This window comes from Melanerpes formicivorus, unplaced genomic scaffold (assembly GCF_026170545.1).
Source record: "Melanerpes formicivorus ecotype bairdi unplaced genomic scaffold, bMelFor1.0.p_v2 SCAF_33, whole genome shotgun sequence".
NCBI classification, from domain to species: Eukaryota; Metazoa; Chordata; class Aves; order Piciformes; family Picidae; genus Melanerpes; species Melanerpes formicivorus.
In genome coordinates, this window is record NW_027142385.1 from 5,185,400 (window position 1) to 5,198,525 (window position 13,126).

Consider the following 13,126-nt stretch of genomic DNA (forward strand, 5'->3'; position numbering starts at 1 on the left):
TCCCAGGTTACCAGAGAAGCCACTGTCCATGCAAGAGCTTTACAGAGAGAAAGGAAGTGTAAGACTGAACAGCTTCCAAAGAGGCAAGAAGGCAGCCTCAAGGATCCCTACTTTGCTTATGTGTAACAGGAAAAGCCTCACAGAGCCTTCCCACCCGGCAGGCCCAGATCAAGAGCAGCCTCAGCAGACAGAGTCCTACCTTTTCACTTGAATCGCTTTTAGCCTGACTTAATCTGACTTCTCCAAACATCCATTTGTACTGAGATGAGCTTTGGAAAGGGGAGGTGCTTTGTAACACTAGGGGACAGATAGCAGTAGTATCTCCTTTCTACAGGTCTAGCCCAATAGTTTGATTACTGTCCAAAGAATCGTAACATCTCAAGAAAGTTGCAGACAGCCCTAGAAACCATATAGCAGCCCATGCAGATACTGAAAGGTATTTGCTGCTGGAGAGTGACATGCAAGAGCACAGCAAAGACAAAAAAATCCTACTTCAGGTTGCTTTGGTAGCAGGTGATTTCCTGAGTGCTCAGCAGTGTGCTGTAGCCAGGGCACACACATAGGCTGTGCCACATGCAGACAGCCTCACTAACACCCCACTACCCACAGACCCTGCTAAGCCCACTGCTGCCGCTCCTCACAGGTGTAGAAGAGCAGGCAGGAGCTTCCCTGAGCAAAGGGAGGTGCTTACGTTAAGGTCACAGCGCTCTCCGGTGTAGCTGGCACTGCACAAACACTCGTACTTGTTCTCAGAGCCCTGGCATGTGCCTCCATTCTGGCAAGGGTTTGGGTCACACTTGTTTATGTTGATTTGACAACTGGAAAGGAAAAGTGCATTAGAATGAAATGAAACTTCTCACCTATGTTCTTGCACTACAGAACACAAGGTCATGCAGCCTACAGAAGCCACATTTATCTGAAAAGTTCCTGTTGCATCTTTTTTCAGGTGCTTTCTCCAGGGTCCAACCACATGAAATTTTGACCCATTCCTACCAATTCTCCTTTTGTTAATGCTGTGTGACTGATGGCAGTTTGGGTCTCCAGCACAGTTAATGAGTTCTCATGAGGCACAAGAACCATGTGGAAGTTGTGGAGTGTCTATTTCTGGAGACACTCAAACCCTGCCTGGATGTGTTCCTGCATGACCTGCTCTAGGTGATCCTGCTCTGGAAGGGATTTGGACTGGATGATCTTCTGAGGTCCCTTCCAATCCCTAACATTCTGTGATTCACACTGCCAAACCCGGTACCGTCAGCAGGATCATACCAAGCCTGCCTCTTCCAAATACCAGCTAGACTACAGCTTTGCAGCAGTTGTTAGAATGACAAAAGGAGCTCTAGCTCCTTCACAGGCACCAGGAAAACAGCACTTACTTCCTTCCAGTGAATCCTGGCTTGCAACTGCAGTTGGCTCCCCAGCTCTCAGTAACACACTTGCCACCATTCAGGCAGGTGAAGTTCTTACCACACTGCTCAGGTGGGAACGGCCATCTGGGAAAAGCAAGAGACAGCTTAAAGCAGTTGGATTTGGGGGAAGGTAAAAGGTTCAGTGGAGTCTGGGCTGGGGAGGATTAAGCAGTCACTGGTATTCCAAGTAGAGAAGGCAACAGACTCCAAAATCCATAACATCAGAGTGTTACTTTGAGCATCCCCTGGGAACATGCAGGAGCTGCACAAGCACTTTTCTCACAGAGTTGCCTGTTCTGGCTGATGACAATACAACCAGAGCCAGGCTACTGCTAATCCTGAATTGCAGCACAGCTGAGCCTCAAGGAGGACAATGCAGGTAACGAGGTAACTGTCTGCACCAGATTAAAGCATGGACAACAGGAAATTCCATCTGGGTGGAGCAGATAAAATAGATACATGGCTGAGCTTCAGTTAGCTCAATGTTCATTTTGAACAGGCACAAGTAGGTGGAAACTGTGGTAACATGTTGACTCCTGTTTCCTTTACTGATATGAGACATACCTTTGTGACTAAAATATGCTGGAATTTGCCCAAACATGAATGCTATAAATATAAACCTTATCAAAAAGCCCAGTCCCCCTCCTGACTCCATACCAGCTTCCCACCAAACTGTACGTGAGCTCCATGAAGGGATCACAAAATGTGCACTGCTAAGCAGTACAGGCAGGCAGGTGACAGGTAAAGAACTGTTTTTTTGCCCAGTGCAGATCTGATAAGAAGCAGGATACTCAAATGTATTGGGTTTTGGCCAATACACAGAACCAGGGCCCATACTTAGTCTGACAAGCAATGTCACAATATACAAACAAGCCCTTGGCTGAAGGAGCAGTGTTTATCAGTCTAGGAATGCATCTGTACTATTATCTTATGTCACAGGAAAATGCTTGTCGGGGTAAGGCTTGCTTCAGAAGAGCTGGCAGCAGTGGGCACCTTCATCAGCACCGGCAGGCTGAGTGTCACTTTACATTGGCTGTATGTCACTAGTAGCAGAACCAACCACCATTAGGAACAGGTAATCTCTACAGCCCAGCCTCAAAGGTTTATCATAACCATCATACTAAGCCGAGATTATGGTACTGGGACCATAGTGTGCCCTAGATGCCACACTATCCCTCCAGGACATTAGTGCACCTGAAACTAGAACACAGCCTGCTCCATCCTCTGGAGCTAGAGGGCTTCTTTCACTTCATAAGGCCAGAGGGTTTTGGATTATTATGGGTTTTTTATTAGTTCTGTCTTGTTAGAATCACTACAGGAACATGCCAGAGGGAAGTCAAATACTCGAGAAAAGGGATTTCTCGGGGAAGGAAGAGGGAAGCGACAACAGGCTACAGTGCCTGAACTCCAAATAGCTCTGAAATGTACCATGGGGATAACCCACATAAACAGGGTCGTTGTCCTGCATGAAGCTGAGCTCCTTTCAGTGGGGATTTGGACCTGGACAGCATCTTCCAATTCACAGCAGAATTTGGGTGCTTTACCCAGATGCTTGCAATGAAAAGTTTTCCCAAAGTGTCCCAAAGTAAAGTTCCCATTTACATGGGGACTCCCCTGACCACCACAAACCATCCAGCACACTTACTCGCAGCGAGGTCCTGAAAACTGAGGAGGGCACTTGCAGGAGTAGCCATAAACCCCATCGACACAGGTAGCTCCGTTCCGGCACTGGTGCCGGATGCAGTCATCAACGTTGATGTCACACCTCTTGCCAATGAAGCCCCTGAAGCACTCGCACTGAAAGTCTGCCACTGCGTCAACACAGTCCCCATGAACACATGGGTTTGACTGGCAGTCATCAATGTTGGACTCGCAGAGCAAACCCCCCCAGCCAGCACTGCAGGCACAGCTGAAGGAATTGAACAAGTCCTTGCAGGTGCCAGCATTGAGGCATGGGCTGGAAGCACAAACGTCAGCCCCAGAGCAGCCCAGCTGGATGGTTCTGCTGCTGGACTGCTGGAACTGTTCTGGCTGGGGGTACGAGAGATGGGCAGTGAATGGCAGGTAGATCCCCCCTATGTTCACTTGTCCGAGGCAGCCTGTGAAGTTTTCAGCTACAACTATCAGTGCATTGTTCTTTAGGAAGTCCAAGTTCCCAGCATTTCCCTGCAGAGTCATATTAACAGACCCATCCAACTGAAACAGCCATCTGGAAGACGGCGCAGATGGCTCCTCCATAGACACAGAGATGGTGTGCCAGGCACCATCCGTGACCGACTTCGGACTCAGGAAGCTGACACCTTCGATGCTATTCCCACTCCTGATGTCAATGAGCAGGGAGGAGTTCTTAATGGCTATCTGGAGAGAATCCACTTCTTCCACAGCCCGAAGCAGAACAGCATCTTCATCCCTGGTCCTGAAATCCACATGGAGGCTGCTCAGAGTTCTAGTCACTGACATATTGGTGGTAAATTCAACGGTAGTGTAACTATTAAACGTTGCATTAGCCAGACCTATAAATAAAGGGGCAGAGCATAAGGAATTTGAAAGACAATTGGCATCATGTTTGAGGCAGACCGATGGTAAACTCCTGGCAGGTTCTTTCCCTTAAGAATCATGTAAGCTCAGCATGAGGAGGATTACAGGCCTAGCTGCTGCCATCCTTAAAGCTCTTCCTGTTTACAGTTGCACCTCTGATAATACCCAGCTCCTGTGTAGCAATCTGTGTCCCTCTGAACTGCACAAAAATACAACAATTTCCCTTTTACTGCCAAAAAAACAAGAATCAGGAAAGTAATCACCTGCAGCCAGTGCCAGAGATGGGAACACCCCAACATACCGAGTTCCAGGACACTTTACAGCCACTAGACAACACTGGGGCATTGTTAGCTAGGTAGGTCTCCTTCATTCTCCATGGTTCTGACTCCAGAGGAAACAACAGACCCATTTGCAATGCTTAATTGGGTTCTACTTGGTGCACACTGCTTCAAGGGCATGTACCTGGGCACCATTCCATTTAGCAGCATGTGTTTGTACTTCATGCAACAGTGATAACCAGCAGTGCTGCTAGAGACAGCGAAGGTTGGGGATCTTACCAGCACATGAGCAGGGAGCAGTACTTACAGACATATCCTGCTAGAACATCTATACAGGTGGTAGCTTCAGGACATGGGTCACTTTCACACCAGACTCTCTCCTCACAGAATTTCCCAGTGAAATTTGCTGGACAGCTGCAATGGAAATCATTCCAAGTGACAATGCATCTGCCACCATTCTGACATGGTTCAGACTGAAAAACAAAGCAGTAGACTTTAGGAGCAGTGTAATTCATCTCTGGATCTAAAAAAACTTAGTAGAAGGAAATGTGACAACAGAGATTGACATGAACAGCAAGAAAGGAGGATAGTTAGAGACTCCACACCAGTGGAGGAAGCAACAGGGTCTCTATGAGAAGTTCCTGTCCTTCCCTGTGTGCGCTGCTGATCAACAGAAACTCCCCCGACAGAGTTCCATCCATTTGGAGAACAATGAAGCACAAAGGCAAAGGTCAGAAATAGGCAAAACAAGCTGCAATGCTCCCGAAAACCTCACAAAGTTCTCTGACTAGGACACACCCAATTCCAGAAGTGTGACAACACTTTCTAGCACCAGGAGCTTCAAGAAGGGCAAAATTCAGTAATTCAGCCTGGAGAAAGATCCAGGGAGACTTTATTGTGGCCTTTCAGTACTTGAAGGGGCCTGTAAGAAAGATAGGGACAGACATTTTAGCATGGCTGTTGTGACAGGACAAGGAGTGATAGGTTTAAAACAGAAGAGGGAGATTTAGACTAGAGTGAAGGGGAAAAGAATTACAATGCGGGTGCTGAAACACCAGCCCAGGTTGCCCAGAGAGGGGCATTCCAGGTCAGGCTGGATGCGGCTCTGGGCAGCCTGCTCTAGTTGAAGATGTCCCTGCTGACTGCAAAGGCATTGGACCAGAGGAGTTTAAAGATCCCTTCCAACCCAAAACCTTCTGTGATTCATGAGATTCTATAAAGTCAGGGACTATGGCCTCCCCAGCTTCATGTGTGGCATAAAGGAGAGTGTTTCTGATCTGAGGGCACCCAGAGACTGTTCCCTTGAACTGTTGCTGCTGAATCAAGGAGTTCCTAAGGGAAGAAGTTGTTGTGCAATTGCTACAGAACAAAGGGAGAACTGTTCTGTAATCATAGAACTCTAACAACCAACTGCACACATGCAGAGACAAACAAGAGATGTCGTACCTTGCAGGTGTCATCAGAGATGCAGCCCTTCAGAAGATTGTCATTTAGAGTCCTATTGAGTTCCTGTGGCAGACTGTAGTTCTCCACCTGAAACAACTGTATGTGGTGGCTGTTCAGCTGGATGTCCTGCAAACAGCCTTTAAAATAGCCTCCCCACGTATCAGTGCTCTCTGGGTTGGGATGTCCACCAATGTACACTTCATAACCAGCTAAAAGAGGTCTTGCTAGGAGCTGTCCTAGCTCCACGTCTGTGTCTGACTGGTGAGCACTAACAATTCCTCCTTGGAAAGAAAGAGCAACCAAGTGTTTTCTCCCATCCACCAGATCTTCTGGAAACGTCACAGCACCTGCAGACACCATCTCTATCTTCAGCTTGCCATTCTTCAAGTAGATGGTGAGGCAGGGGTGAGTTTCATTGCTGATCTGCAATAGCAAGCCATTAGGTTTCCTACTACGAATGAAAAAGGAGATGTTGAAGTCTGCACCGAGGCTGTCAGAAAGGGTGAAAGAGGCAAAGCTGGTGGAGTTCTCTACGCCAAATGTTGCTGCTGGGCGCTCTGAAAGAAAAGGAACATACAACAGCTCAGTGGCAAGGGGAATGCAGCTGGCACAGGGACATGCTGAGCTGCAACTCCTTTCTACCCAACATTTTCAACATGCATCAGGGTAATTATACTATCTCCCCATCCAGACCTGTGAAGTTAAGAAGTGAATGTGTCCTTGCTTTCTCTGGAGGACAGGAATTCAAGCACCCATACAACCAAGAGGGAACTACAGGTCTAGGAGGGTCCTCATCACCTAGAAGATTTACTCAAGGACTATTAAACTACCAAGCTGCTTTTAAAATGTATGAATTTGGTAACAGCAGGACAACTTGCCATGCTTTGGGCTCAGGGCTAAAACAAAAAACTGGGACAATATTAATATAAGCCTTGCAGGAACAGAAAAAAATGCTAATCAATGATTTGAACTCAACATTGTCAAAGACCTTCCTTTAACAATGTATTTTATCTATAAAGCAATACACTCCTATTCATCCTCAACTCAGAAGCTCAACATCTCACAGTATAACAATTTCCCTCTTCTCCTGAATTTACATAGATCTGATAAAAAGATGAAGCCAGAGCCTCTGGCTCACTGAGGAACCATATCTGCACCACAAAACTGACAGTCACTCCTGCAGGAACAACTGACACAAAAGGGATCAATAAAAGATTTATTTACAGGATATCTTGCTTCCACTTTTCCACTGGCCAAGTAGAAAGTACAGCTTTCAGAGCTAGCATCCATGCTTATCTAGCGCCTTAGAAGCAGCAAGTAATAGAGGAGGTGGCACTTACCGTATGTGCAAGCTGGGCCTCCATAAGGCCTGGAGCAGTCACACCTGAAGGTTGTCCAAAGGTCCACACACAGGCCTCCATGAAAGCAGGGCTGGGAGAGGCACCACTCTGTCCGGTCACAACCCTGCTGCACTGGGGAGGACTCACCCATAGGTAGATCCTCTGGAAGCACAGTTTCAGCATCAACCTGAAGGTCCTCCAGGCAGCCAACAAAGCCTTGCTGGCTCTGTGTGTTGTTTGCCATTGGCTCATCAGCACCTCCAACATACAAGTTCAGGAAGGCATGTGGGATCAAAACAGTGCCACTGGGGATAGGAGAGCTCTTCAGGCAGACACCTGCGTCACAAGACTCATGCCAGAGCTTTAGCTGCACAGTGTCATGTAGAACAATTTCAACTTTATGCCACTGGCCATCATCAACTCTCAGCCCCTCCAGGAGCAGCGTGTACCCAACATCCTCCCTCTTCAGTCCTGCATGCAGAACGCCACCCAAGAGCTCCAGGAACAAGTATTCAGCTTCATGGCCTCGGTAAAAAAGGATAGCGCTGGGCAAGGTGGTTCGGAACCGGAGGGACACGCTGGCAAGCTGATCTCCTGCTACAGCCCTCCTGCTCTGATTGTTCACGGGCAGCTCAATGAGGAGATACCCTCTGGAAGCAAAGGAAAACGTTGTTGGTGTTGAGCATGTGGCATCATAGAAACCAGGCTGGCACTGGCACAGGTGGCCATGGCTCTCAGCTTGGTAGGTTGGGATGCACAAGGCCTCATTTTGGCAGTCGTGTGTCTGGCACCCAGTGAGCTTGACAGAGCAGTTCTTCCCTCCCCAGATAATGCCATCCTGGCTAGGGGCACAGTGGCAGGTATAGTCAGCAATGCCATCCTCACAGACAGCTCCATTCTTGCAGGGACCCTCCTCACACTCATTGATGTTAACAGCACATTCCACACCTGTGAAAGAGATTTAGAGAGGGGATCTCACTGCCAGGGACTGCGATTCCCTTCCCCAGAGCAAGCCTGCCAGGCACAGACTGCCCTCCCAGCACTGCTGCTCTCTAAGCCATTCTCTTCCGGGAACCACCAAAAGACCAAGAGCCGCCAGCCAGAAGCCCCACAGTCACCACAGAGTGGCCTACCACTGACAGAACAGCAAGAAAAACACTTTGGTGCTGTCCTCCCCAGATGCTGAAAAGAAAGTGCTATTTTTAGAGGAGCCTACATCATCCCAGAGACTACTGTCCTCTCCCAGACAATCTCAAACACCACATGCAGAGGATGTTAGAGGGACAAAACAGCACAGACAAGGACTTTATGCTTCTTTCATAATAGCTTTGGTACTCAGATTAAGTCTATAGATCTGACCCAATCATGTTCCAGGCACCACTGCAGACAGCATTAAAATGGGAAGTTACTGGAAAGCCTGTTAAGAAAATTCAAATTCCCAGCTGATTCTCCAGTTGTAAAATGCTCACAAAAGTCAATTCCTTACCAAATAACAAACAAAACATGCTCCACAGGCGCTTTTCCACACTTGCACTACGCTGATTTCAATTCTGTCCAGTCCTGCAGAACTGAACTGGGTGAAAAGTACTACACTGCAGCTCATCTGTCTCCTCCAGGCACATGGACCCCAGTAGGGCTCAAGTAAATTACAAGACATTAGACTCAAATCTGGTTAATGAAAATCTGTCATTTTCCTGAGCATCTCCAGACTGACAGAAGAGCCCTTCTGAACCAGTTCACTTTAGCCCATAACATTGGTTTTCACTAATCTTCAGAGACAGTCACACAGATAAACCAAGCATGGATTATCCCAATCTAATAGCATTACACGCTGAATCTAGCCAGCAAGCACAACGGGGACAGCAGAAAAAAGGAGAAGGAATTCACACACAAAGGAGGGGAATCAAAACACAAAAGACATTTGGAAAGAAAAGCCACTAGACAGAATGTGCTCGTCAAAGAGATTAGAGAGCTGCCTGAGGGAAAGAGATGAGGGGAGATGGGGCATTAGGAGCACTGGAGCTGGACTTGATGTGCGATTTAAAAAAAAACATCCAACAAACAAGTTAGCAAAGATACAGGCTTCTGCTCATCAGCAGTGCCTCCCAGGCAGCCTCACACCCTAGCACCCTGCTGTCACTCTGCTCTTTCTAGCCCCAGTGTTTGGTTGCTGTTACCAGAGCTATCTCTGCAGCTAGGCGAAGAGTCAGCTTCCAGTTCCAAAATGTCGGTTTGTGTCAGTGCAGGGACAGAACATGTATGGAGCTCTGAGAAGCACTGAAAGAGAAATGGAAGGCTCTGGTAATTCTGCATGTTCCAGCTATGCTAGAGCTGTTCTGCAGGCCACATCACCTTGGATTCCCCTAAGACATAGGTCTCTACTGATGTGAGCTGGAAGAGAGCTGCTGTGCAGTGCCTGTGGAAAAGCACTGAATTTGGGCAGTAACATGTGCTTTGGAGAGCACCTCAGCCAATGGACAGAGTTGCTAATACTAGCTCAGGAGAGCTTTTCACTCCAGCTATTAATGCCAGGCTTGCTCAGCACACAGAACCTGGGGTGTGATCTCACCTGCAGAGGAGGCAGCGAGGGTAGGATTAAGACTTCATCACAAAGCTATGGCCACACCTGAAGGAAATGCGTTGGAATAAACAGAGTATAATGGACATCTCTGGGCCTGGAGGGTCCCAGTCTGAGTGAAGATTGGAAGACTTCAGCTGGAATTAAGAAAACTCAACAGAGCAGTAGAACTACATGGAGTGGGTGCTCTGAGTTAACAGTGCATAGGAGTGCTCTCAAAACTGCAAGAGGCAAGTTGTAGATTTAAGGGGAGAGGCTGTTGAATGGCAACAAAAAGAGCTGGTATAGTCCCAAATCCTTGAGATGCTGCTCATTTCAGATCAGAGCTGTTGATGTTTACCAGGGCAAAAAGCAGAAGACAGTACTGGTTAGGATAACAAAGGGAGAGAAGCTAAGAAGTTTTGCATTCCTGAGAAGGCTGGGAGGCAGGGTGAGAGCCTCATTTCCCTGTATCACATTCCTGTCCAGGTCTCTGCAGACAGCAGGATCTCCCCATGGAGCAACAGGAACACCTGCCTGGGCTGTTCCCACCCCCCGGTTGACACCTGTGGGGTGAGAGCTTCACTCCAGGCAGCAAATTACTCCCTAGGGTGAGTGCATAACCCTAGGCTGGTGGCTAATTAAACACCAAGCATTCCCAGGGGATGCAGCTGGTTTGATTTCTGAGCTGCTTGTTTGAAATGGGTGAAAAGAAGAAGCTGACTCTTCAGGACTTTACACACTGCTGTCTAACATTGAAGCTTACAATCAGGGAAAGGTAACATTCAGCAGCAGAGAAAGGAGGGCAGCTCTTCCTGGAGGAACCAAAACTACAAGCATGGCTCTCACTGTTCCTGCCAGCAAACAGCCAGCCTGCATAGGACTGAAGCAGGACAAGGAACATGCCTCTAAAACACCACGTTGCGTCTTCCTGCCCTCCCAGAAGCCAGTGCAGTGCCAGATTGGATGTGGAGCAGATTTTAAAACAAAGTGATAACAAAGGAGAATCTGCAAGAGTTCTAAAAACCTGGCTAACAGCCAATTTTTCCTGGAAGCCCTTGTTGAACAGTTACCCAATGCTACATCTTTAACTCCTTATATGGCTGACAGTGACTGTGCTTTTTCTTCTAGAACCAGCTCTTGCCCTCTCTCCTCTTTCATTATCACCAATAATTTTCATCAACTGTGTTTAAACATCTCTGGCTTTCTGTTGCATATTTGCTTCCTAGATGATCATTTCAGGGCCTCTAACTTGGCTGCAAATGACAGTGTAAATGAAGAAGGCAATACCAGCAAAATAAAGGAACTTTTCCCTACTCAAAAAAATACAACATTTGCTGTAGGCCATTACAGATTAAAACAGAAGAGGGGAATGACTCCGTTTAACAAAACAAGTTAGTCTTAGGTGGTCTTCTCTGTTCCCTCCAAATTTCTTAGGTCAAATGTTTACTATTATTTGAACTGTCAATAGTAAGAGCAGTGTTACTTTGACTGGTGACATCATTAGGAGACTTCAGAACTTTGAATGAGTTTCTTATCTAATTAAAGACTAACAAAGGCAAAACAGTGGAACTTGTTATCTGGAAACCAGACAAGTGTTATTTAAAAGGCTGCTATCTGGACGCAAGTATTTTCAAACATTCCAGTTAATTTAGCAGTGTTTAAACTAACAGTCCCAAACCAACAACCCCCAGGGGCTGGGTCAGAAACAAACAGAAGCCTCTGAGCATTAGCAGCCTGCAGCATTTTCAAACACAAATCTATTCATTGCATTCTAAAGTGCTACCAATGTGGCAAGAACAGTCTTGTTCCACCAATCCAAGTGTCAGTATAATCCATACAGCTCACCATTCTCTGGATGAAGGTCATGATTTACTAACTGCTAGCAATAAGCATAGACTTATTTTATACAGTGTAAGAATCATAAACTTCAAGAGATACTTCGTATGTTAAAGAATAAGCACGTATCGTGAAAGAGATTCTAATTTAGCTGTCTTACACTACAAAAAAGCCTTGAAGGGCAAGGTCTATTCATGGGCCCGATCTTGAAACGTGAATTCAGTGGGGCTTCCCAGCCAGCCCTGGCTTGCCCTTTCCTGCAAGACAGCTGAATTCCTAGCAACCTTTCCCCGGTGCATCCTAATTAGGGTTTGTATTATTATTATCAAAAGAAAAAAGGAGGGGAGGGAGAGAGGGGAGAGAGAGAGAATTAGCCACAACAAACGGACCCCGAGACAATTATATTTGTACAATTACTGCCATTTCCATGGCAACACACTGCTTTGACCTCTCTCCCACCGTGCACTACTACTCAAGGAGACAGTGGGGGAGGAGATGTGGAAGGGCATGGGCCAGCAAAGGGTTTGTCCTCTGAGTTAAAACAAAAAGTACTGCTCAATAACAGAGTTTTAAATCATGAAAGGAAAAAGGGAAATTATTAAAAAAGTCTGTAAAAACAAAACTAAGGTTTCAGAGAACTACCAGGGAGACATCTGTGTGTTTACTCAGGACACCTGAATACAAAGCAAGGACCCATGGCCTGGAACACCCTGGATTTGATTACCACACAAGAGCAGGGCATAAACGGAGCAGAGATGCACAGGCAGCTTGCTGACAGCTCTGCATTCATCTCGCGGCAACAAGGAAATTCCTTGCCTGAAAGTTTCCAAAACAGAACTTTAGGTCTCTTCAAAACAAAAACATTCTTCCTTTCTACTCAGTTCTTGCTCCTTCTCATGCCTCCAGCTACCACAACTCACACAGCCAGCTCTCTGCTCTGGGCAGGCACGCAAACATTCAGGACACACTGCAATTACTGTATAGATCTCATTACCTGCTAGCAGAAAAATTCCCTTCAGGATCACGCCAATCAGCACAGATTTCATGGCCGACTCCTTGCGGACATTTGTGACAGTAAAGGGGAAAAAAAAGAGGGTGAATGCGGGGGGAGGAACGACAAAAAAGGCTGGACTGAAACAGCAGATCGTGTGTAAGCGCTCCCTGATGCCAGTCAGACAAAAAGGGATTGGAGATGAAACCAGCCAATATAGAAGAGACCTGTGCTGTGTGAGATCTAATCCAGCCCTGCTCTAAACCTCCCCAGCTGGCCTCTGTCAGTGCTGACATGAAGAATGTGTACTCACAGCTCTCCTCGCCCAGTGCATTACAGTAATACCCTGCAATATCCACAGCATTATCTCCAGCAATCTCTTGCCCTTGCCACCTCCCAGGTGAACCTGCCAAATTCCATGAATAAGCCCAAAATATAGATTTTACTTTTTCACGGGCTAAGCCAAAAAGCTGCATTTCCACCACTGTGTAATATCCAAGCCATATGAATAAAGAGAGTTGCAAATGTAGAGTGCAGCCTGCACCCTGCTGTGCATTCAATACCTTCCTTAATCAGGGACTAGCAGTTCATGTGTCCTGTTCTGTGCAGTTGGGAGCACAAACATTTCTACTCTGCAATACCAACAAAGAAAAGTCTCAAGTTTTAACTACTATGATCTGTTTCTCTGAAGTCAGACTGAACAGTAGGAAATTCCCTGCATTACACTGACT

General features: G+C 46.8%; 1 protein-coding gene across 9 annotated transcripts in view; it reads right to left on the reverse strand.

Moving 5' to 3' along the window:
- The window catches only part of CRB2 (crumbs cell polarity complex component 2), a 37,622-nt gene that overhangs the window by 6,347 nt on the left and 18,149 nt on the right, over positions 1 to 13,126 (reverse strand). For all 9 annotated transcript variants that reach the window (XM_068155769.1, XM_068155768.1, XM_068155775.1 and 6 more), the window contains 6 exons: positions 7,009 to 7,956; positions 5,669 to 6,225; positions 4,530 to 4,695; positions 3,052 to 3,919; positions 1,374 to 1,490; positions 692 to 818 (listed from right to left, as the gene is read on the reverse strand). In XM_068155769.1, coding sequence (XP_068011870.1) covers positions 692 to 818; positions 1,374 to 1,490; positions 3,052 to 3,919; positions 4,530 to 4,695; positions 5,669 to 6,225; positions 7,009 to 7,956 — 2,783 coding nt within the window. The remainder of the gene's footprint in view (positions 1 to 691; positions 819 to 1,373; positions 1,491 to 3,051; positions 3,920 to 4,529; positions 4,696 to 5,668; positions 6,226 to 7,008; positions 7,957 to 13,126) is intronic.